This window comes from Rhinoderma darwinii, chromosome 2 (assembly GCF_050947455.1).
Source record: "Rhinoderma darwinii isolate aRhiDar2 chromosome 2, aRhiDar2.hap1, whole genome shotgun sequence".
Lineage (NCBI taxonomy): Eukaryota > Metazoa > Chordata > Amphibia > Anura > Rhinodermatidae > Rhinoderma > Rhinoderma darwinii.
Window position 1 is genome coordinate 93,522,407 of NC_134688.1, and position 24,821 is coordinate 93,547,227.

General features: G+C 42.3%; 2 protein-coding genes across 8 annotated transcripts in view; one reads left to right on the forward strand and one right to left on the reverse strand.

The window, feature by feature from the left end:
- SENP1 (SUMO specific peptidase 1) overlaps nt 1-3,858 on the reverse strand; it is a 62,043-nt gene extending 58,185 nt beyond the window's left edge. For 3 of the 7 annotated variants that reach the window (XM_075851912.1, XM_075851915.1, XM_075851914.1), the window contains exons 1-2: nt 3,610-3,851; nt 864-911 (exon numbers count right to left, since the gene is read on the reverse strand). In XM_075851912.1, coding sequence (XP_075708027.1) covers nt 864-867 — 4 coding nt within the window. In that variant the 5' untranslated portion in view covers nt 868-911; nt 3,610-3,851. Of the gene's footprint in view, nt 1-863; nt 912-3,432; nt 3,582-3,609 lie in introns of those variants that run through there. The other 4 variants (XM_075851911.1, XM_075851909.1, XM_075851913.1 and 1 more) reach the window with 4 other exon arrangements.
- A 331-nt stretch (nt 3,859-4,189) lies between these two features.
- The window catches only part of PFKM (phosphofructokinase, muscle), a 122,932-nt gene continuing 102,300 nt past the window's right edge, over nt 4,190-24,821 (forward strand). Inside the window, exon 1 of the mRNA XM_075851917.1 lies at nt 4,190-4,297. Within this exon, the coding sequence (XP_075708032.1) occupies nt 4,273-4,297 (25 nt within the window). The 5' untranslated portion in view covers nt 4,190-4,272. The remainder of the gene's footprint in view (nt 4,298-24,821) is intronic.

Here is a 24,821-nt window from a genome sequence, read left to right on the forward strand (position 1 = left end):
TTTGTACTTGGATCTCCCGCATATAGTATGGAAGTAGAACAAAACCACACAGAAAGGACCCGTGAAGCACTCAATGTGCGGTCGTATGATGCCAATGAAGCACAGCATTTTCCATAACATGGAGTGTGCTGGGGCATGCCGTGATTTCTGCTCACACAAATATTCAAGGAACCTGGAAAACAAAAGTACTCTTTTGGAGGGGCGCCATATTCCGTATCCAGATTCACCTACATTACAGTTAGTGAGATCTGATCGCAACCCAGTTTCACAATGATAACCACCCTGCTCTGAAACTATATGAAGAACTCATCCCTAGGCATTTCTCAAAAAGCTTTCAATGTAATTTCTGCACTCCTGGATCCTCTAAAAAGCGGTCATTTTTCCCCCGAATGCTGTACAATAAGAAACACCGGACAGACATACTGTAGATTTCTAGTGCGGATTTGCACATGGAAAACCTGAAGCTGATTACAGTACCAGCCATGCGGAAGAAATTTCAAAACAAATCTCATCCGCATGCTGTAGAGCATTTTCCAGACCGACATCAGAGCATGCTGCGGATTTTAAAATCTGCAGCCTGCTCATTCTGTATGGAGATCGACAGCGGATTTCACCATTTTCAACGTAGACGGGGTGAATTCTGCGGGGGTCTACACGTAACACAAGAAGATTTGCTGCAGAACAGTCTGTAACAAATCCGCCACATGTTCTAAACAAGGCCTCTATAGATCGTCCTAGCTAACACATTATGGGATACATGTCATTAGTAACTGAACATTGATGCCAATGGTTACAGCGACAAAGTGGAGTATTATAGATTACATATTTCTTTAATAAGAAGGAACAATACAAGCATTGCTTACCCATATTAAGTTCTATTACATCCCTGGATCACAATGGATTCCTTCAGTCTGGGGGTAAAAACAAATACATACATTTGAAAATATTGGAATGAAAAGTTTGTGATTGATGGAACGATAGAATTATGATGGTCATAAATGGTGAAGGTTTTCATAACATTCAGAGATACGACTAATGAATAACTGTACAAGTGACAAAAAGACGACATTTTTGAGTATGTTGGAAACACCAATTATTAACAGTGCAAGAATGTAATCTGTGTAATGCACACCTTCTGTTTCACTGCATAGAAAAGCGTGGTTTACCATGCCTTTCTATACAGTGGGAGAAAGTAAAAGAAACTGATACGGCATGGCACACGTTCTCTTTTTACAACGGGAATCAATGGCCAATGTATGACTTACCAGGGAAACATATAGAATACTCCTGACCTATCCCTCAGACGTGCCTGAAAAATGACATGTGAACTGAGCCCGAATGAGCTTTCGTCCATTGTGGAAACCTGACTTGTGTGTAAATGGGGGGGGAGGACTGCCGGCCAAACGTGTACGGACATCATTATTTGTGTTCATGTAAGATCAAGCTCGCGATAAGTTTGATCACATCATGTTCTGCAAATTATTTCCACTATGTAGAAGTCAGGTTTTAAAAGCCCCATCCACGTGTATTGCACTATAAATTTTCCATCACATCTGAACTCCTCCTAAAGCGTGCAAATGTACGCCTATACAATTATGTCATTGGCTTCCAGTATATAAAAAATAAGTACCATATTTTCAGACGATTGCGGTCAACTCAATGGCCAAACATGGTGTGAACTTGGCCTAATCCAGGAACTCAATGGTGAAGTGAGTTTGGTTCAGTTAAACCCCAGGGTTTCCACGTAATGGCAACCCTAAAATGGCAGGATCTAATCCAGTCTAATTCCTGCATGATGCTGTATATCACATAGCCGAGTACAAGGAGAACACGGAGCAGTCAGTGCTGCTGCTGCCGCCATGTGAAGCTTCTATGGGAGAATACCTCCCAGATTCATAAGGCATCGGAAAAAAGGAAGCATGGACCCGCATGGGCACTGTAAACTACTTACCATTTTAACTCGGTCCTATTGCCACCCCAATTAATCAGTATCACCGTCATGGAACAGAGGTGACAGGTCATAAGCCAATCAGTGGCCACAGTTACGACTTGGTCACTATGCAATGACAAGAAGCAGCGGAGGACTGGTGCTGCACGAGCAGCGCAAAATGTAAAAAGTATGTTGGAATATTTCTCTCATCATTTAGGGTTAAAAAACAACTTATCATACTACATCCAGGGGTGTAGCGGGGGGGGGGGGGGAGGCTGGAAATGTGCCCCGGGCGCAACTCGGAGGTAGGGAAGGGGTGGCACCGCAGAGCAGCCGTATTAAAACAGCTGATCGCTGCTGACAGGCACCCTGTATGCCGGATGGCTGAAGCAGCGTTAGGAAGAGGCAGGAGGTCTTGCGGCGGCGTCTTGAATGGGGTCGGTGCCAGCCCAGGAGTGGACCAATCCAGTCATCTGACCGCATGTCAGTGACATGAGGTCAGATGACTCAGGTCAAGTGACTGGACTGGTCCACTGCCGGGCTGGCACCGACCCCAGTCAAGACGCCGCAAGACCTCCTGCCTCCTCCTAACGGTGAGTCACATCAGTCGGATTGGAGTGTGGTAGCGGTAGGCTACAGTGGCAGTGTGGCACTATATACAAGGGGGGCAGCGTGTGTGGCACTATCTACAAGGGGGCAGCGTGTGTGGCACTATCTACAAGGGGGGCAGCGTGTGGCACTATCTACAAGGGGGGCAGCGTGTGGCACTATCTACAAGGGGGGCAGCGTGTGGCCTCCTTATTTTCTTTTAACTTATCGTTATGTTAAACTACCTTATAGAACGATATTGCTTGTAAAACATAGAAATGTGTTTATGCTCAAGTTACATTAAAAAAATAGTGAAAAAAAATTACACCTCATTGATTGGTAGAGAAAGCAAACATGGCGAGGGGGAAGGAGATGTCGGGAAAGAAGTTGGGGGGCGCGCCAATCTGAATCTTTGCCCCGGGTGCTGGAGACCTAGCTACACCTCTGGATACACCACTTGGCAGTGGGCACCTCACCTTTCTTGCCAAGCTTGTGGCGGATGTGGGTGCATAGACACTCTCAGTCCGCTGAGCCATAGTCCATTCAGTTTAGAACTTCAAGTGCACCTATGACAGATCCTCTTTATACCCAGGAGGGAAATAATCTTGGTCTGGGCGACCACTTCATCATCCTCTACTAATAAGCAACTTATACAAACACACGAGCATTGGAGACAGCGAATCACCAGCCACAGGAATAATTCATCAGCTGTAGATGGTGACAAGCTGCGGGATGCGGTGTTATTTGTAGTTCTCCTGGCACACCACCAATCATGTGGGTACACATGCCACCTCCAGTGTGGGTGGGAGATAAACGCTCCGGAATCAAAACTCAGGACTTCAAGGTACCGAAGACACCAGAGTCCTCAACACCAAGTCATTGCTCATTTAGGGACTAAAGGTAGAGAACTTAACCGTAGGGGGAGGAGGGGATTCCTGACACATGACGGCGCGGTCACTACTCCTCTCCGAATATCCTCATTGGCGCTCAGCAGACACCGCGCCACTTTCACTTATCGACCACACATTCTCCCGCCGTCTCGTTTATTTCTTTTTTTCACAACACGCTGAGCTCTTGGCGCGCAGACTCACCTCTCTCGCCTGACACCCGCCGGCCGGCCCGCTGTAAACGTCCTTTGTAACAGCCGTAGACTAAACACACAAGCCGTTATTCTGGCCTGCCTACGAGGGAACGGACAAACAGAGGCCCGGGCAACCCAGCGAGACGGTCCTATAAAGACAAGCGATGCAATAACGAAACATCGGAAATACCGTGTGCTTTGTCCGTCCGCTTGTCAATAAAGTTTCACATGTTGAAATGGAAATGCCTCCGCTGGGAGTGTTCTTTGTCTCCGCGGGTGGGCACGCTGAGTTATATTAGGGCTTGTCACGTGATACAGAAAGCTGTAGAAAAAAAACGCCATGTTTGATTTGGGTCTGGAAAAAGTCATAACCTAATATTTTTTATGTTGTGAATTAGAGCTAGCTAGGCTCATTAACATTCATTGTTCTATGTGTTGTGCATTAGAGAAGGTATTGCAAGCTAAGCCGGTATTTAGGATGATTTGTAACTCCGGTTTTGGAACGTCCTGATGTTCCCTTAAGAAAAATGGCTGCCGTGGCCGTCACTCGATAACTTGAAGGCTAGGGGGCGCTGTTTTACGCTACGCTTGGGTTCATGCGGTGTGCTTGGATCGGGAGTTGTGCAGGAGCTGCTTATTCTTCGCAGATAAGAGAGAAACTGAGAAAAAAAAAATGTCTGCTTCAGTAGACCTGGAAGGTGATACATTATAACCATGTTACTCATGTGTGATCTGTTTCTAATGTTCTCTGTACGATTTGATACACTGTAATGGTCCAGGCTATGAAACTGACGATGGATGCTTATTAGTGGAAATAGGGAAAAGATCCTCTGCGAAAAATTGTGCAATGAATAGCTGTGTACATGGACAGATACACAGTACTATTACCTATAGGGGGTTATAAATAAATATATATATATATATATAGTGTGTGTATATAAAAAAATGTGCATCAAATGGCCTTAATAACTGGCGACGGCTGTGGTCAATAATATATTTGCATGCGCAATTATTATGTTCGATGCTATGAGGTGGTGTAACACTGTCCAGTTGACTTGCTCTTTTATATAGCTGATATTAAAGAGGCTCTTTCACCACATTATAAGTGCCCTATCTCCTACATAATCTGATTGGCGCTGTAATGTAGATAACAGGGGTTTTTATTTTGAAAAACGATAATTTTTGAGCAAGTTATGAACAGTTTTAGATTTATGCTAATTCGTTTCTTGATGACCAACTGGGCGTGTTTTAACTTTTGACCAAGTGGGCGTTGTAAAGACAAGTGTATGACGCTGACCAATCAGCGTCATACACTTCTCTTCATTCATGTCCATCTGTACTCACAGCACAACGTGATGTCGCGAGATCACGCTGTGCTGTCACTCCCACAGTAACTTTAGCGAAGTGTCTTGAGAGTGAATAGACTTTACCTCCAGCCAGGATGCGATGTCTATTCATACTCCCGTCATTTCAGTATAGTTTCTGTGGGACTTACTCGCACAGCGTGATCTCGCGAGGTACGCTGTGCTATGAGGAAGTCCCACAGCAACTTTACCAAAGTGTCGGGAGTGTGAATAGACATCGCATCCTGGCTGGAGGCGATGTCTATTCACTCTCAAATTGGTACGAAAGGTAGAAGAAAAAGTTGCAGTATTGGCGCCAGGCAGGTAGGAAATAATGATGATGACAGGACCTGATGAAGGGACTGATACGGTCCAGAAGTGCGTCGTCCACTGAATAAAGAACAAATTCCTTTTAAACATAAAACCATCTGTCATCATTATTTCCTACATGCCTGGCGCCGATACCGTAAATACTGCAATTTTTTCTTCTACCTTTCATACCAATTTGATTCCTACAAAGAGGATCCATCCTCCCAGGGAACCCAGTGGGTGGCAGCCGGCTTCGACATTGAACGACACAGATCTAGGAGGAGCGCTGTCTCCCGTCATTTTTGTCCATATTCCCTATATAGTCACTCTCAAGACACTTCGGTGAAGTTACTGTTGGAGTAAGTGACCGCAAAGCGTGATCTCGCGAGATCACTCTGTGCTGTGAGTACAGATGGACATGAATGAAGAGAAGTTTATGAGGCTGATTGGTCAGCGTCATACACTTCTCTTCACAACGCCCACTTGGTCAAAAGTTAAAAAACGCCTAGTTGGTCATCAAGAAACGAATTAGCATAAATCTAAAATTGTTCATAACTTTCTCAAAAATGATCGTTTTTCAAAATAAAAAACACTGTTATCTACATTACAGCGCCGATCAGATTATGTAGGAGATAGGGCACTTATAATCTGGTAACAGAGCCTTTAAAGGGAACCTGTCACCAGCATTTCACCTATTAAACCGACTATACCTGGTGGTAGTGGGTGAAAAATCATTTCTATATAACCTATAATTGTCTTCTTAGTCGGCTCTGTATCTTTAGTATTCAGCTTTTTAGTGTTCCCACACCGTATGCTAATGAGCAGAAAAGAGTCAAATCTTCGTTTGGAAAGAGTCATATCTTCATTCCTCAAGTCTTTCCGAGTTTGCACCGCCTCCTTACTTTTGATTGACAGCTCCTCGCCTTCCCCCAGCACACAAAATCCTGCGCTTGTGCATTGATGTCCTCTTCTGGTGTGTGCGCACAAAGGGACACCGCATAATTACGATAAAAGGCGCAAAACGTTTGCAGACCAATATTTACAGTCGGAAGAGGAGTTTAGGAGGGGATAACGGCAATGAACTTTTTATAGCAGCGGCCAGTGAGGGAGAAGTAAAGTTCAATAGGTGAAATGCTGGTGACAGTTTCCCTTTAAGCTGGTAGAAATTGGTCATGTTGGTAATATAATGTGTTATTTTAAGGTAAATGACCTTGTTACATGTGGTCCCTTTTTATACGTGGACATTTCTCATTTTACATACAGAATTTAAAAAAAAAATCCATAACATAATGACATGCTGTGGATTAGAAATTCTGCAGCATTTCTCCAGTTGTGCACAGATTTATTTTTTTCTTCTACCGAAAAACCGCAGCAATTTTGCAGTGTGTGAATAGACCCTTTCTCAGACTGTGTGGTAAAATGTAACTTTTATATAAATATGATACAAATTCACTGTCCTTTTTTTCTTGATATGACACATAAATTGGTGCAGTTTGATGTACAAGGGTTTAGGGCGATGGTCATCGTTTTTGAGGTTTGCTTGTTGAAAAGTGTCTAAACTGTGTGTTCTTGTGCTTAAAGGACCGACCAGCTCTCCTGACGTCTGGTTTAGTAAATACTTGTATTCCCCGCAAAATATCAATTTGAAAGTGTCTTTTCTTCTAACTCAGTGTTGTGTCATTCTCTGTTCCCATCACACAAAGTAATGGTAGATCGCTAGGATACGCCATTACTTTATGATCGGTGGTGGTCGGACTGCTGAGATCCGCAACAATCCTGAGATTAAAGGGGGCCACAGCACTGCTTCAGCACACTGTCTCTTTCTCAGTTTTTCTCTGCACAGCGGCACTCCTGGCGCCCTGCTATGCAGGGACCTACAACACTGCTCCATTCAAATGAACGGGGCCATACAGCCGTTCTCTGCACAGCCGAGTGGCCGGGGCAGCGATTTGCAGTGAAAAACGGTGAAGAGGATTCAGTAACCAAACCAGCACTGCGGCCCCTTCATTCTCGATTGTTGGGGGTCCGACTGCCGGGACTGCTGGTTAATATGGTGGCCCTGTGTGTTAGACACACACAGGACCCCGCTCTCAGCTGAGCCGTCCGTTCAGCTGAACTGGTGGCATCTGCTAATAGCGCTTGATGCAGCTTCTATGTACGGTATACAGGATAAATAGAAGCTGCATCTGAAAATTTTATTAAAATAAACAAAAAGAAAAACCTACAAAGGTGTCTGTCATATTTAACGCCAAAATAGGTTTAAAGGCAAATTCACCCAAACGTTGTATTTTGCCATAACAATAGAGATGTCATTATATCACATCATGCAGTCTGTTATCTTGCCCTGAGGTGCTCTATAGTTTTGTTATTGAGCAGTTTCATTTAGTATCAATCGGAATTCTCTGACACATCATGATCAAGAAAATTACCTTTTGATTGACCCTTTTTTCAGGATGTTTTGTCAGAGGTTTCCAGTGACTAATATCTGAGCTGTGCTGAATAGCTCTGAAGGTTTCCCTACATTCTGAAAATCATTTTTAAAGAGGCTCTGTCACCACATTATAAGTGGCCTATCTTGTACATGATGTGATCGGCGCTGTAATGTAGATTACAGCAGTGTTTTTTATTTAGAAAAACAATCATTTTTGACGGAGTTATGACCTATATTAGCTTTATGCTAATGAGTTTCTCAATGGACAACTGGGCGTGTTTTACTATATGACCAAGTGGGCGTTGTACAGAGGAGTGTATGACGCTGACCAATCAGTGACTAATCAGCATCATACACTTTTCTCCATTCATTTACACTGCACTAGCGATATAGCTATATCGCTATGTACAGTCACATAAACACACACTGACATTACTGCAGTGTCGTGACAATGAATATACATTACCTCCAGCCAGGACGGGATATGTATTCAGAATCCTGACCACTTCTGTAGCGTCTCTGTGATTTACAGCACAGCACAACGAGATCTCGCTGTGAATGAGAGCTTACAGCGTAACCTCGCGAGACTACGCCTGCTATGCTGTAACTCCCAGAGACGCTACAGAAGTGTCAGGATTCTGAAATCACATCATGTCCTGGCTGGAGGTAATGTATATTCATTGTCAGGACACTGCAGTAATGTTAGTGTTTGTGTATATGGCTGCATATAGCGATATAGCTATATCGCTAGTGCAGTGTAAATGAATGGAGAGAAGTGTATGACGCTGATTGGTCAGCGTCATACACTTCTCTCCACAACGCCCACTTGGTCAAAAAGTAAAACACGCCCAGTTGTCCATTGAGAAACTCATTAGTATAAAGCTAAAATAGGTCATAACTCCATCAAAAATGATCGTTTTTCTAAATAAAAAACACTGCTGTAATCTACATTACAGCGCTGATCACATTATGTACAATATAGGCCACTTATAATGTGGTAACAGAGCCTCTTTAAGTCTGAACTGATGTACTATGTTTATATCTTTTAACCCCTTCCAGCATTTTCACGTACATGCACGTTGGGGAATGCGGCCGGTTAGCGCATTGCCACGTGCATGTACGTGATGCAGTTAAAGTGTCACAGCACCGCGGGACAAGGTGACAGTTCACTGCAAACTGCTGTCTGAGACTGCTTAGCAACAGAGCTAGCCGACAGGGGACCAATCACAGTGGTCCCCTGTCGGCGATTGCTGTGATTGGTCTGTCAGTACAGACAGACCAATCACAGTGGAGTGACGTAAGCAAGACTTGTTTTTCTATAGTCTCCGGCTCTGATCTCCTCTGTTGGTTTTGAGAGGAGATCAGAGACGGATTCTAAATTACTTTTGTGAAAGAAATATACCCGCACAGCCTGATCAGTCACCCCCTGTGCTGACCAGTGACCTCCTGTGCCCCATCAGCACCCAAGTGTGCCCCATCAGCACCCAAGTGTGCCCCATCAGCACCCAAGTGTGTCCCATCACCCCATCAGTATCCTCTGTTGCCTAGTGACAGACATCACTGAATCAGTTCAGTCAGCCAGACTGCATGTGAAACCCCTTTGGTGGGTTTTTCTGTATTTTTTTTGTTCTTGTAAAAACCCTAAAAAAATGTAAAAAAAAAAAAACATAAAAAAAACAAACCTAGAAAAAAAAGTTTGTCAGTGAGTGACAGGGATAATAAATTAGTTAGGGATAGTATCAGTCTTGCTTCTTAGAGTGTACGTGGTTTAAGGTTAGGTAGGGTCGGGGCTAGTTAAAAATAATTTAGCGTCAGGGTATTAGGTAGAGCTAATTAGGGTTAGAGGTTCAGTGAGTTAAAAACTACGTTATTATTTACAATGACAAAGCGGGTGTTCACTGCTGAAGAGGCGTACGCCTTGTTCTGTGCAGAGTTAGAGTCTGACAGTGGAGATGAGGTGACATTTTTGATGTCGTCATCCTCAAGTGATACATCTAGTGATGAACCACTTTATTAGTGATTTTGGTTTATGCTAATGAGTTTCTTAATGCCCAAGTGGGCGTGTTTTTACTTTCAACCAAGTGGGCGTTTTACAGAGGAGTGTATGACGCTGACCAATCAGCATCATGCACTCCTCTCCATTAATTTACACAGCAGCATCGTGTTCTTACTAGAACACGATGTGCAGCCACATACACAGACATTAACGTTAATAAAGTGTCCTGATAATGAATATACATGCCCTCCAGCCTGGACGTCATGTGTATTCAGAATCCTGACACTTCTGAATCTTTTCTGTGAGATTTCCAGCAAGGGAAACGAAATCTCGTTACGCGTGGCTTGCTGGAATCTCACAGAAAAGATTCAGAAGTGTCAGGATTCTGAATACACATTACGTCCAGGCTGGAGGGCATGTATATTCACTATCAGGACACTTGATTAACGTTAATGTCTGTGTATGTGGCTGCACATCGTGTTCTAGTAAGAACGCGATGCTGCTGTGTAAATGAATGGAGAGGAGTGCATGACGCTGACTGGTCACTGATTGGTCAGCGTCATACACTCTGTACAACGCCCACTTGGTCAAAAGTAAAAACACGCCCACTTGGGCATTAAGAAACTCATTAGCATAAAGCGAAAAATCGCTCATAAAGTGGTTTAAAATAGATCGTTTTTCTAAATAAAAAGCATTACTGTCACCTACATTATAGCGCCGATCTCCTTATATAGGAGATAGGGCACTTATAATGTGGTGACAGAGCCTCTTTAACATGGGCATTACAAAAAAAGCCCACTATTCGCTCCTATTGGAGCATTGATCTGCTACACCATTGCCCACTTTACCACCTCACCATGCCTAGGGCTCGTTTCGAGATCCTGCTACGGTTCCTGCATTACAACAACAATGAGGAATGCCCACCCACAAATGACCCCAGTTTTGACAGACAGTTTAAAATTAGACCTGTAGTGAACCACTACAATTCCAAATTTAGAGAGATTTACACCCCACAGAAATGCATTGCAGTGGACGAATCCTTGGTGCATTTTAAGGGCAGGCTACACTTCCGCCAGTACCTGCCCAACAAAAGGTCTATTTATGGCGTGAAGCTGTATAAAGTGTGTGAAAGCGTGTCCGGAAACACTTTTAAATTCAGAATCTATGAGGGAAAAGATTCTGCAATGGAGTCCCCAGACTGTCCCCCTGTCCTAGGAATAAGTGGGAAGATAGTATGGGATTTGCTGCACCCCTTAATGGACCAGGGATACCATCTATATATTGACAACTTTTATAATAGTGCCCCCTTTTGAAGTGCCGTGCTGCTAGAGGAACCGCAGCATGCGGCACAATTAGGAGAAACCAAAAGGGTCTCCCCAAGGACTTTGTAAAGCATACAGTGCGCCGAGGGGAAAGCAGGGCTGTTTGCAGCAACCATTTTCTGCTGGTCAAATACAAGGACAAGCGTGATGTCCTGGTATTGACCACTGTGCTACATGCAGACCGATCCAGCCCAGTCCCAGTGCGAGGAACCACAGAGCAGACCATCAAGCCTGTGTGTATCCAGGACTACAACCAGTTCATGGGAGGGGTGGATCTTTCGGACCAGGTTCTGAAGCCCTACAATGCCCTCAGAAAATCAAGAACCTGGTATAAGAAATTGGCTGTATACCTGACACAAGTGGCACTATATAATTTGTTTGTTCTGTATAAAAGTGCAGGCCATAGGGGGACTTTTCTTGATTTTCAAGTAAAAATTATTAAAACTTTGACTTTTGGCGACCAGGAAGGGGGATGGTGGCAGTGGAAGCAGCAGTGCTTCTGGAATAGTGGGCTCAAGAATTGTTCATGGCCAGCATTTCCCTGGCGTACCCCCCCCCCCCCCACTGAAAAGAAAAGGAGGCTCAAAAGAAGGTGTCGAGTTTGCTCGATGAGGGGCATTAGGAAAGACACCACTTGCTACTGTGAGACCTGCCCCTCTAAACCGGCCCTCTGCATTGGAGAGTGCTTTCAAATATACCACACCTCTGTTGATTTTAATGAAGTCCCTTTTCTTCCTGCCTTCTCCTCTCGCCTGGGTATTTACTTTCTAACATTTTATTTTATTTCCCATTTTGTCCCAATTGACATTAAAAAAAAAAAACTACCAAATAAAACTAAAAATTCCCATTATACCTCTAGATCAGGGGTGGGCAAACTTTTTGACTCGCGGGCCACAATGGGTTCTAAAATTTGACAGAGGGGCCGGGCCAGGAGCATTTGGAGGGAGTGTTTGGGCCGGATATACTAAAGCATTAAATGTAGTGTGTGCAAACCTCATAGCACAGTAAGAACACTACAACCCAATTTATTAACTGTCTTTCAAATGTGAAAAATAGCCCTTATCAGTTAATAAATTTGTCTCAAGGAATATGCAAGATATGGCATTTACATACTATTTCGCAGATACTGGGAGGAGGAAATGTAAATAGATTAAAATAACATACGCACTGTGATTTATCAAGAAAAAAGTTCTGTTGACTCTGTAAATTAGCTGCCAACCTCTGAGCAGTAGCCGCCCGTTCTTGTGTTGACTGCTTGCTAGCATAGTTTGCATGCTTCGTGGCAAAGTGACGGCTGATATTGTACTCTTTGAAAACCGAAGGGCTTAATGGTGACGTGAAACGAAGTGAAAATTAAAGTGAAATAAAGAGAAATACGCGCCACATTAACCCCTTAATGACCGGGCCATTTTGCACGTTAATGACCAAGGATTATTTTTTGTTTTTTCATGGTCGCATTCCAAGAGTCGTAACTTTTTTTTTATTACGTCGACATAGCCGTATAAGGGCTTGTTTTTTGCGGGACGAGTTGTATTTTGTAATTGCACCATTTTTAGATGCTTACAATATATTGATTAACTTTTATTAACTTTATTTTAGGAGAGAATTGAAAATAAGCAGCTATTCCAGCATTAATTTTCACGTTATAAATTTATGCCCTTTACTATGCAGCGTAAATAACATGTTAACTTTATTCTACGGGTCGGCACGATTACGGGGATACCAAATATGTAAAGGTTTTATATGTTTTCCTATGTTTGCACAATAAAAACCCTTTTAGAAAAAAATTACTTGTTTTTGCATCGCCGCGTTCCAAGAGCCGTCATTTTTTTATTTTTCCGTCGATGTGACCGTATGTGGGCTTGATTTTTGCGGGCCAATGCGTAGTTTTCATTAGTACTATTTTGGGGTACATAGGACTTATAGATTAACTTTTATTTTATTTTTTATGGGGGGAATGGGAGAAAAGAGAGAATTTTGCCGTTTTTTTTGCGGGTTTTTTGGACGCCGTACATCCGGCGGTTTCATTAATGTGTTCATTTTATTGGTCAAGTTGTTATGATCGCGGGGATACCATATATGTGTATGTGTTATTTGTTTTGACACTTTTACTGAATAAAACCACTTTTTGGGCAAAAAAAGTAGTTTTATTTGATTTTGACTGTAATTATTTTATTTTTTTTCAACAAACTTTATTTAACTGATTGACATTTTTTTTTTAAGTCCCACCAGGGGACTTCACTATGCGATGTGCCGATCGCATATATAATGCTTTGGTATACTTAGTATACCAAAGCATTATTGCCTGTCAGTGTAAAACTGACAGGCAACCTGTTAGGTCATGCCTCCGGCATCGCCAAACAGGCAGTTGCGGAAGACAGACCTGGGGGTCTTTGTTAGACCCCCGGCTGTCATGGAAACCCGACGGCGACCCGCGATTTGTTTGCGGGGGCGCCGATCGGGTGACAGAGGGAGCTCCCTCCCTCTGTCAAACACATTAGATGCCGCTGTCACTATTGACAGCGGCATTTAATGGGTTAAACTGCCGGAATCGGAGCGCGCTTCGATTCCGGCAGTTGCAGCAGGAGCCAGGCTGTGTATAACAGCCGTGCTCCTGCCGCTGATCGCGTGGGTACACTGGCAGTACCCGCGCCATCACAGGACGGATATATCCGTCCTCATGCGCGAACTAGCAGCTGCTGAGGACGGATATATCCGTCCTTCGGCGTTAAGGAAACGGTCAATGTGTTTTGAGTGCGCCATCTATTGGGAAAACGTGGGCATTGCAGGGAAAGGGGAAAAAAAAGGAGGTTTTTACTATGATTTGGACAAGTTCGGCGGGCCGGATTAAAAAGCCTAACGGGCCGTATGTGGCCCGCGGGCCGTAGTTTGCCCATGTCTGCTCTAGATGAATACCTTGAAAGTTTCAATTTTATTCAAGGAGGCATTTCATGAATTTTCTAAATGTTCTGGCACCCATGTTGCAAACAAATCTTATGTGTAAAAAGTGGGCCCTAAAAACCTCCTGGCACTCCTTCAATTCTGAGTTCTGATGTGCAATCCTGACATCCCAGTAAAACCACTAAATAGAGCAAAAAATTTCCATTATACTCCTAGATGACTATCTTGAAGCACAGGAGAAAAGACACACTAAATATTAAGGCCTCAATATTTGTAGGGTCTAAATACTCACTGCACACCTAGATAAAAAGCATAAGGGGCATAGCTTTCTAAATGTGACACTATGTTGTTACTAAAATGGCATATCTTTTTTTTTTTTTTTTTTCAAAATGTAAGATGACCTGTAATGACTATGTCCTGCCGCACAAAGCTCAATTTGTTTTACCGTATCGTGAAATGGGCATATTTTTTTTTATTTGGGGGATCTCTAATAATCGAGCTGTTCCATATCAATACCCTATGGGCTTTATTACAGTTTTATTTGAGTTCTTACTGGATCTCTTACACCCGACAATACTTCAAGCAATTCTGACATTATTTTGGGGACTAGTGATCCTTTACTGTTCCTATAGATGGTTTTGGACACTGTCCCTTTATATATTCTGTAGGTGATTGGTCGTTGTACGCATAGCGGTTCCTACCTTGCCGGGCAGGAGCCGGTTATGGTGTACCGCGTCGCTTGGCACGTTCGTCCCTTATATAGGGACTGATGAGGCTAAAGAGACGTTGTATTACCAGTCACTATAATAAATAAGATGTCATCATAGCCCTACAGGTGTTTTTTATCTTGTGAACAAATTCGAGTTTGCCACATAGTTGGATACGTTTTCCTCCATTTTTTTAAATAAATATATTGCCTTTCACTCCAGAACAGTTGATTTTTCCCACTATAATTTATTATATATCAGACTAGAATGCTGTTCACAACGGCATCAGAATAACCCAAATGTGGGACAATTGCTTTGTTAGCAAGACATAGTCATATAAACTGGCAAATGCATTTTTCAGGACATGCCTCCTTTATGAGAACATAGTGGTCAGCATGCTCACTACACTCCTTCAATAGCTTAAGGTGTGTAGTTTTAAGAATGTGTCATTTCTTGGGGGTTTCTATCGTTGTCAGTTCAAAGCCTCTCCAAATGTGCTGTGGGGCCTAAAACATTTTCAAGCAAAATTGGTGTCCTGAAAATGACCAGGTGCTCTGTTCCTTTTGGGCCCTGCCGTGTGTCCAGGCAGCGCATTAGGGCCAGAATGGGGGTATTTTTGAATACAGGAGAAACAGGGTGATAGATTTGGGGGGGGGGGGGGTTTGTTCATTCTCATGTTCGCTTTACGAAGAAATCGGTCTTCAAAGTGATACTTTTATGAAAAAAGTGAGTTGTTTTTTTCACCTGCTATGCATTCAATTTAGCAAAAAACTGTGGGGTCAAAATACTCACTATACCCGTAGATAAATACCTTAAGGGGTCTAGTTGTCTAAATGGGGTCGTTTATGGGGAGTTTCTATCGTTCTGGCATCTCAAAGCTTCTCCAAATGTACAGTGAGGCCTAAAACATTTTCAAGCAAAATATGTGTCCTGAAAGCCTCTGGTTACTCCCTTCCTTTTGGGCCCTGCCGTGTGTCCAGGCAACGAATTAGAGCCACAATGGGGGTATTTTTGAAAACAGGTAAACAGGGTGATAGATTTTGGGGTGTGTTTCTTCATTCTCATGTTCGCTTTACAAAGAATTCTGTCTTTAAAATGACACGTTTATGAAAAAAATTTTTACGCCTGCTTTGCATGAATTTTTGCAAAAAAACTGTGGGGTCAAAATACTTACAACACCCCTTAATAAATACCTTAAAGGGTGTAGTTTTCAAAATGGGGTCACTTGTGGGGGTTTCCATCATTCTGACACCTATGAGCCTCTGAAAACCTGGCTTGGTGCAGGAAAACAAAATGTACTTCAAAATGTATAAGTCCTCTAAATTGCTCAAAAATTATAATTTTTTTTCCAAAAGTGCTGACAAAATAAAGAGATGGAAATATATATTTAATAAAAAAATTGTACAGTATGTATGTACATATGTCACATATTGCAGTTAAAAATAAGGGAAATTTTTACAAAATTTCTTCAATTTTTCTATTTTTTTATTAATTTACGCAAATTGTATCCGTCTACTTTTACCACTAAAATAAAGTACAACGTGACGAAAAAACAATGTCCGAATTACTTGGATATTCAAAACTGTCGCAGAGTTATTCTTTGATAAAGTCAGACATACCAGATTTAACAAATCTGGCTTGGTCATTAAGGTCCAAACAAGCCCGGTCATCAAGGGGTTAAAGAGGACCTGTCACCTCGCCTGACATGTCTGTTTTTGTAAATAATTGTATTCCCCATGAAATTACAATTCTGGAGCATATTTTCTTAGAACTCTGCATTGTGCCATTCCTCTGTTATTTCTCCTAGAAATTGTATGAAAAAATTGGCAACTGGGTGTTACCAGTTAGGGGGGGGGTGTCCCTATTCAGACTGACAATGTCCTATCAGTGCTGACAGATTGAGACTGTAGGGCAACGCCCCCTTGACAAGGGGAATGGTGATGTCCAGTTGTCAATATGTTCTAGGAGGAGTAACAGAGGAAATAAAGAAAATATGTTCCAGCATTGTCTATTTTAGTAAATACTTGTAATCACCAATTAAAATACCATGTCAGGAGAGGTGACAGATACTCTTTAACACATGGCTTTGAAATGTGAGAAGATCAATTTTGGATGACTTTACCCTTGAAATGATGCCTGTGGGTGCCCCCTCTATCCGAATCAGCACTCTCAGCTGATTGGCTGAGAGATATCACACGGCTTACATTCCGACATTCCGTAGTATCAGTCATTTCATGCCAATGTTGTAGAGGTGAAACTCTAGGCAAAAAATAAGAATTTTTATCCACACATTACTCACCCAGGGTCCTTTAGTGCAGAGATCTCTGGTCTGATGTTCTCCTAGCCAGATGACTACTGAATACCACTTCCTCTGTTTTGGGCTAGCAACTTGCCTATTTCTTTTCAGGACTAGATTTTTTTTTTTTTAATTAACAGGTTCCCGACCGCTGGCTGTATATATACGGCCAGCGGTCAGGGTCTCTGAAGTCCGCCGTATAGACTAATTACGGCGGCACTTCAGAGACTGTGCACGCGCGATCGCGTGCACACAGCTCTATGCCCTGGCTGTTGCTAACAGCCATGGGCACTGGGCAGAATGTCAGGGGCCAATCTTTTGGCCCCTGAACATGTGATCGCTGTGACAACCAATCACAGCGATCACATGCATTTCTGCATATAAAACAGTGTGCATGCGATCGCGTGCACACAGCCCAGTGCCCACGCTGTTACCAACAGCTCTGGGCACTGGGCAGAGTAACAGGGACCAATCTGATGGTCCCTGAACATGTGGTCGCTGTGAAAACCTATCACAGCGACCACATTTGTTTTATTTTTACTTTTCTGGCAGTAAATCTCCTGCCTCTTTTCTTCTCCTCAAACATTGTTTCAGTTTGAGGAGAAGAAGAGACTCGGGAGAATTGCTGCCAGAAGATTACAGTTACAGTTACACAAAAAATACAGTTACACTATAAAACATTCTCTGTATAGATAGATTTCTATCCATCTATACAATCTATCCATCTATCTTTTTTTCTATCTATCTACCTTTCTTTCTTTTATTCTATTAGAATAGGCAGGTAGGGAGTATATAATTATATATATATATCCACATATATATATATAATATATAGCAATAGCTGTTTATTTTTTTGTTAGCGGTAGTGTAGATCTATATACCAGTTAGAGACAAGGAACGGAGGTAGGATCCAGCGCTGGATAGCGTTAAAATGGAAGACTGTTTTCCAAGTTTAATGATGTAGATTTAAAAGGAAGTCCAGTAGTATTAGGTCCTGGGTGTGTACGAAGTGGAGGGATGGTGTCCTCTTAGGCCTACGCGTTTCGGACGACAACTGCGTCCTTAGACTTGGCTGTGGTGACCACACCCAGGACCTAATACTACTGGACTTCCTTTTAAATCTACATCATTAAACTTGGAAAACAGTCTTCCATTTTAACGCTATCCAGCGCTGGATCCTACCTCCGTTCCTTGTCTCTTGTTGTTATCCGTGTGCCGACACGAGGATCCGGGCGCTATCTACGACACACGAGTGTGTCAGGTGAGCTGGAGGATTTCTCCCTATGTTCTTTCTATATACCAGTTAGTTTGTGTGTTTTATAAAAAAATAAATAAAATTGGTTTCGTTAGTGACGTTATGGCGAGGAAGTTGTTTAGCGCCGAGGAGGCATACGCCATGCTGTGGTCTGAGTCGGAGACCGCATCAGAGATGGCGTCAGAGATGGAACCTGTTTTGGGCAGTGACGATGACAGCGTCACTTCAGGTTCATCTTCAGGGGACGTTGTCCCTGATGCAGTTGAAACTGCAGATCATGAAAGCGCAGGGCCAAGTAGCGCTGTAGCACGGGACAGCCTGGTCCCTCCAGTCCAGGCTCTTGTATGGGCACCTGCCCCATCTTTTGGGCCTAGAATCCACGGATTTACTGCCACTCCTGGCATAACCGTAGACAATACAAATTTTGTCCAAATGGATTACTTCCATTTATTTATAACGGACGACATCCTAAATCAGATTGTCCACTAAACAAATTTATATGCCACTCAATATATAAGGCAGAAACCTTCATCCACCCATGCCAGAGATTGGACGCCCACCAATTTGCAGGAATGAAAAAATTTTTTGGGGCTCACCCTAAATATGGGTATTGTCAAAAAGCCCTCCATTAGGTCTTACTGGTCAACAAGACCCACCCAAGCCACCCCAGTATATTCTGCAGTAATGCCCAGGTCTCGTTATGAGACAATAATGAGGTTCCTCCACTTCAACGACAACGCACAGGCCCCCCAAGTACCGATGCAAACCGGGATCGGTTGTTCAAAATAAGACCGCTAATAAATTCCCTGAATAATTTATTTCTGCAACTCTACACCCCTGAGCAGAATGTAAGTGTGGACGAATCCCTCCTCAACTTCCATGGCAGACTTCGCTTTCGCCAATATCTACCTTCCAAAAGGGCAAGATATGGCGTTAAGCTTTATAAACTGTGCGAAAGCGGGTCAGGATATACCACCGCCTTCAGGATTTATGAAGGGCGGGACCGCTCAATAAATGTTCCTGGATGCCCCCCTGATCTTTCCACCAGCAGCAAAATTGTGTGGGAGATAATGCAGCCTCTGCTTCACAAGGGGTACCACCTGTACTGTGATAATTTTTATTCCAGTGTGCCCCTGTTTAGGCATTTGCATGCTGCAAGGACTGGGACATGTGGTACCATGCGCAAAAACCGAATTGGTTTTCCACAGCAATTAGTGGGGAAGCGCATGGTAAAGAGGGACTCCTGTGCTTATGCATCTGAGGAATTGCTGGCGGTCAAGTACAGGGATCGCAAAGATGTGTATGTACTAAGGTACGATTCATACCGCAGGAACAGTGGCAGTGAGGGAAAGAGGGGCAACATCGGACAAGCACAAACCAGTGAGCGTGTCCGAATATAACTAGTACATGGGGGGGGTGGATTTAAGCGACCAGGTTTTACAGCCCTATTTAGTAAAGCGAAAAACAAAAACCTGGTACAAAAAAGTGGCCATTTATTTGTTACAGGTGGCCATCCACAACTCATTTGTGCTCTACAAAAAAAACAGAGGCAGAGACACATACCTGGATTTCCAGGAAAAAATTATTGAAAGCCTCATATTTGATGTTCAGGACACCCGAGAATGCCCCCAGTCTGAAGATGTCACGCGACTGACTGAAAGACACTTCATCAGTCGGATTCCCCCAACACCAACCAGAAGCAACCCCCAGAAAAGACGGGCGTCTGCAGAAAAGACGGGCACCGCAAAGATTCCCGATATTTCTGTCCCTCACAACCAGGCCTGTGCATTGAGCCATGTTTTAAAAAAATACCACACTGTTCTGCATTATTAGATTTTAGTTAATTTGTTGAAAATATATTTGCCCTACATTACGTTTTTATTTTTCCCCTGATTTTACTCCAAGGGTGAGGGAGGGAATGGGTGGGGGGTGGATGTCATGTTTGCATATTCTCTAAAGTTCATCTGCTGGATAGCTCCATTTGCATAAACCTGCAATTTCTTATTTTACAAAACCCCCAAAAATAAATTCCCATTATACCCCTAGATGAATATTTTGGGATCTCGGCTTCAAGAGCAGATATTTTGGAAGTGTTATAGAAACTCTGTTGAGTTTTGTAAAACCAGCTTTGAAAAAAAGCGATTTGTGAAATAATCTTCTTCTATCCTCCGCCCTCCTACATCTCTATGTTATAATAAGGCCCACATATTTGGTATCCCCATGCATGGGAGAAGTGGAAGAATGTGAAAGGAGATGAATTTTGTCCGTGGTCTATACTGTGTGTGAAAAAGCTAGCATAAACTGACGCATTTGCTAAAAAATTTGCTAATTTTATTTTGATCCATCTTATTCAAGAAACTTTCAGAAGAAAACTGGACTGTCTAAAAATATGATAAACCCCTTGAAGGAAAACTTGTGGGGTCTACTTGTGTGAATGAAGTCATTCATGGGGTGTTTCTAATGTTTCAGCAGCATTACGCCCCCCAGAAAACAGTATGCTGCTATAAAATCAAATGCTAAATTCCTGGACCGAAAAGCCTCCTTTTATGCCAAGCCCTGGCACATGCCCGCACAGTGAATAAAGCACACATATTTGGTATCCCCATGCACGGGAGAAGTGGAAGAATGTGAAAGGATATTAATTTCGTCCGTGGTCCATACTGTGTGTGAAAAATGCTAGCATAAACTGACGCAATTGCTAAATTCTTGCATTTTTTTCCAATTTTGCTCACTTTAGAGAAAAAAAAAATAATGATATATACTGACAAATGCCACTAAAACAAAGCCCTATCTGTCCTTTAAAAAAAGTGTAAAATTCAAAGATGAACTTTATTCACCTGCAGAGTTATAGTCATCTAAAGAAGCGCATAGCAAAATTGTAAAATTTGCTCTGGTCATTTAGCTGTAAAACAGCCTAGTCCTTTAACCGGTTAATCTATTTATTTTTTAGAAATAGGAGCATTTTGTATGATCGGCGAATAAACTATTTTACTAGGAAAACATCCAGTTATTTATTTCTGCAGCCACAAGCCGTGTCAGGGAGCCTTTCTTTGAAGTTCTGCATCGGTGATTCACAAATGGTTGTGAGATTAGCCCTGATGTGATCACCAAGATAATAGTCTGGGAACAAATATTAATAGGAGCCCAGAGTAAAACACGAGTCATTGTAATGACACATTGTTCATCGAGGAAGTGTGAGTTTATTTTACTATGGCGTTAAAGCTTATGGATCGGGTGCCCTATAGTTCGTGTAATGATTTTTAAATTTATTTTGCCATATATGTGTTCTAGTAATAAGGAAATTCCTGTGTGCAATATTTCAGAACATTTCTCAAATGTACAAATTAAATGAAAATACACTTCGGGATAAATTCTAGGAGCCAAGTATACAGGCTGGCATAGATGGAAAGATAAATTGCGCCATATTTATTCGATATCTGGATTTAACTACATCATAGATACAGGATATTTTGCAGTCATTGGAACAATTTCCACACAAAAAACAGTTTGTCATAGTTCAAACCGTAAACAGTCACTTTTTCACAGATACACATAGGAAATCCCCACCCATTTTTAATTTTTTTTCTGTCATGATCGTGCCAAGCCCGTCAGCGGGAGCTGCTCTTCCCAGTACGATACATGTTTTGGCCTCTCCATTTAGGTTCCCTATACGCATTAAGCGAAAGTTGGAAAAGTGGACCATTTCGACCATAACAAACATTTGCTGCCTAAAATGATAACTAAACGATCGTTATGTATGTGTATAGGCACCTTTTACATCATCCATATGCCTGAATAAGGAATATAGACAGAGGCTGTTCAGTTAGGATAACCCCTAAAAACTCTTCTAGAGGTTGGCCTTCACAGGATCCGGGCGGTGGGACTGAGCATGTATGTCCACATGCCCAGTCCCTGGGACTGCGACGCATTAGATGGATGTTCTAAGAGGGAATAAATAGAACACCAGGGGGCGCCTTAACAAGTATGTGACAGCAATATCTACACACCGGAGCATTTTTTAACTGGTTCCCGACCGCTGGCTGTATATTTACGGCCTGCGGTCAGGGTCCATAAAACCCGAGCCATAGACTTTTTACGGCTCGGGTTTTAACTTGCTGCCCGCGCGATCGGGCAGCTGAATGTCGGGTCTCCGGCTGTCAGTGACTGCCGGGGACCCTGCTTCTGTCTTCTCCGATGTCTTTTTACACAGCGTTCAATGAACGCTGTGTATAGGAATAGAGACAGCAGCAGCGGTGCTGTCTCTATTCCTCCCGGTGATCATGTGACAGGTCACATGATCGCCGGGTGCCGTTAGTGGCAGACTGCTGCTGGATCTTACTAGACCCAGCACAGCCCTATTAGTGACAATCGTCACTATGAGAGGGCTGATTTCCCCTGTAACTGGGGCTGCTGTGCAACTCCCAGTTACAGTGGAAAAACATGGTGTAAAAGAAAGAAAAAATATATAAAGTTCCCCAAAGGTCTTTTTTGACCTTTGGGGGACAGACCATAGTAATAAAAAAAGAATAAAGTAAAGTGCAAAAAAAAATGAAATAATAAATACACATAAAATACCCACCCCAAAAAAATACCGTTCCCCCCGCCAATCATTGTTGTAACGCTAGTGCTGACCCAATTACCCTAATATAGACATGTAATATATTAAAATTTACGGTAGACAATGACGATCACAAATAAAAGGTCTATTTTAGGGGAAAACTATGTTATTACCCCCAAAAAATAGCTGAAACGTAAAAAAGCTTATTTTTTTACTATTATTTTCAAACTTTATGAATAAAAATTCTAAAATAGCAAAAAAGGTGTGTATAAAAACGATAAAAAATGAAACCTGCATTGTCTACGGAAAAAACGTCGCAAAAATTACGTCGTTAGCCCAACAAATAAAAACCTTATAGCCATTTAACTAACACGTGCTAAAAATGGCTAAACGGTGTCTGGTCCTGAAGGCGCAAAATAGCCCGGTCCTGAACTGGTTAATGATTCCAAGTAAAAGATTGTTTTGTGTAACATAACATAGAAATATAATTTTAAATTGTGGTGCAACCTCTGCGTTTTCGGTAAGTAAAGCTTGATGGAACCGCAGTTTTGCATACTTGGCAGTTCCCTGTCTCCGTCTTGTGGAGATGCTGAAGGACGTGGAAGCGGAGGTTTATCCTGAGAAAGTCATAAAGGGCTCTGGTCTTCAGCTGGAGGGTACTGCAGTGCAGCATGACGGCATAGTAGACTGCTGCTTCCGCCTCAGAGAGGTGACTAATATACCTCTAGAAACAGGAGTCCAATTAATGACCTGTTGTTCAGCGAACCCTTTCTTCAATTTGCAGGTTCTGCCAGTAATTTTGAAGGTTTTTGGCTAGTAATAATGGAGTCCTGCATGAAGGTTGCTCACTCTTCAGTAAACATGCCTGCGTTTTTTATTTTTTTATTTTTATTTTTTTTATGGATGTGTTGGACTGAGTAACACAAGGTTGTTTTGAATATATTTACATCGTGCCATTCTATACGCTTTGATTTGACAAGTATGCAGGGAGAAATTATTATGCTAATTTGTCTCCCATCCGTGCAGCGAGCACCGCATTCATCAACCAGGTGCACACCCTCTTCATGAATGTGGTGCCGGCTAAAAACAAGGTCAGACCAGACTGTTAGTAAATGAGTTACACCCGTGTAACTCCAAATCCCTACCCACTTTTCCAAGCACATTAACCCTTTCCCTCTTTAGCCACTTTTGACCTTCCTGACAGAGCCTCATTTTTCAAATCTGACGTGTCACTTTATGTGGTAATAATGTCGGAATGCTTTCACCTATCCAAGGGATTCTGAGATTGTTTTCTCGTGACACATTGCACTTTAAGTTACTGGCAAAATTTGCTCGATATGTTTAGTATTTAATTGTGAAAAACATCAAAAATTAGCGAAAAATTAGCATTTTTCTCAATTTCAATGTATCTGCTTGTAAGACAGGCAGTTATAACACACAAAATTGTTGCTAATTAACATCCCCCATATGTCTACTTTAGATTGGCATCGTTTTTTGAACATCCTTTTACTTTTCTATGACATCACAAGACTTAGAACTTTAGCAGCAATTTCCCACATTTTCAAGAAAATTTCAAAAGGCTATTTTTACAGAGGCCAGTTCAGTTGTGAAGTGGCTTTGAGGGCCTTATATATTAGAAACCCCCAAAAAAGTCACCCCATTTTAAAAACTTCACCCCTCAAAGTATTCAAAACAGCATTTAGAAAATGTCTTAACCCTTTACACATTTCACAGGAATTAAAGCAAAGTAGAGGTGAAATTTACAAATTTCATATTTTTTTGCAGAAATAAATTTTTAATACAATTTTCTTTATAACACAGAAGGTTTTACCAGAGAAATGCAACTCAATATTTATTGCACAGTTTCTGCAGTTTTAGGAAATATCCCACATGTGGCCGTAGTGTGCTACTGGAATGAAGCACCGGCCTCAGAAGCAAAGGAGTACCGAGAGGATTTTGGGGCCTTATTTTTGTTAGAATATATTTTAGGCACCATGTCAAGTTTGAAGGGCTCTTGCGGTGCCAAAGCAGTGAAAATAAAAACAATCCTTTTTCTTCAATAAGACGTAGCTTTAGCGCAAATTTTTTCATTTTCTCAATAAAT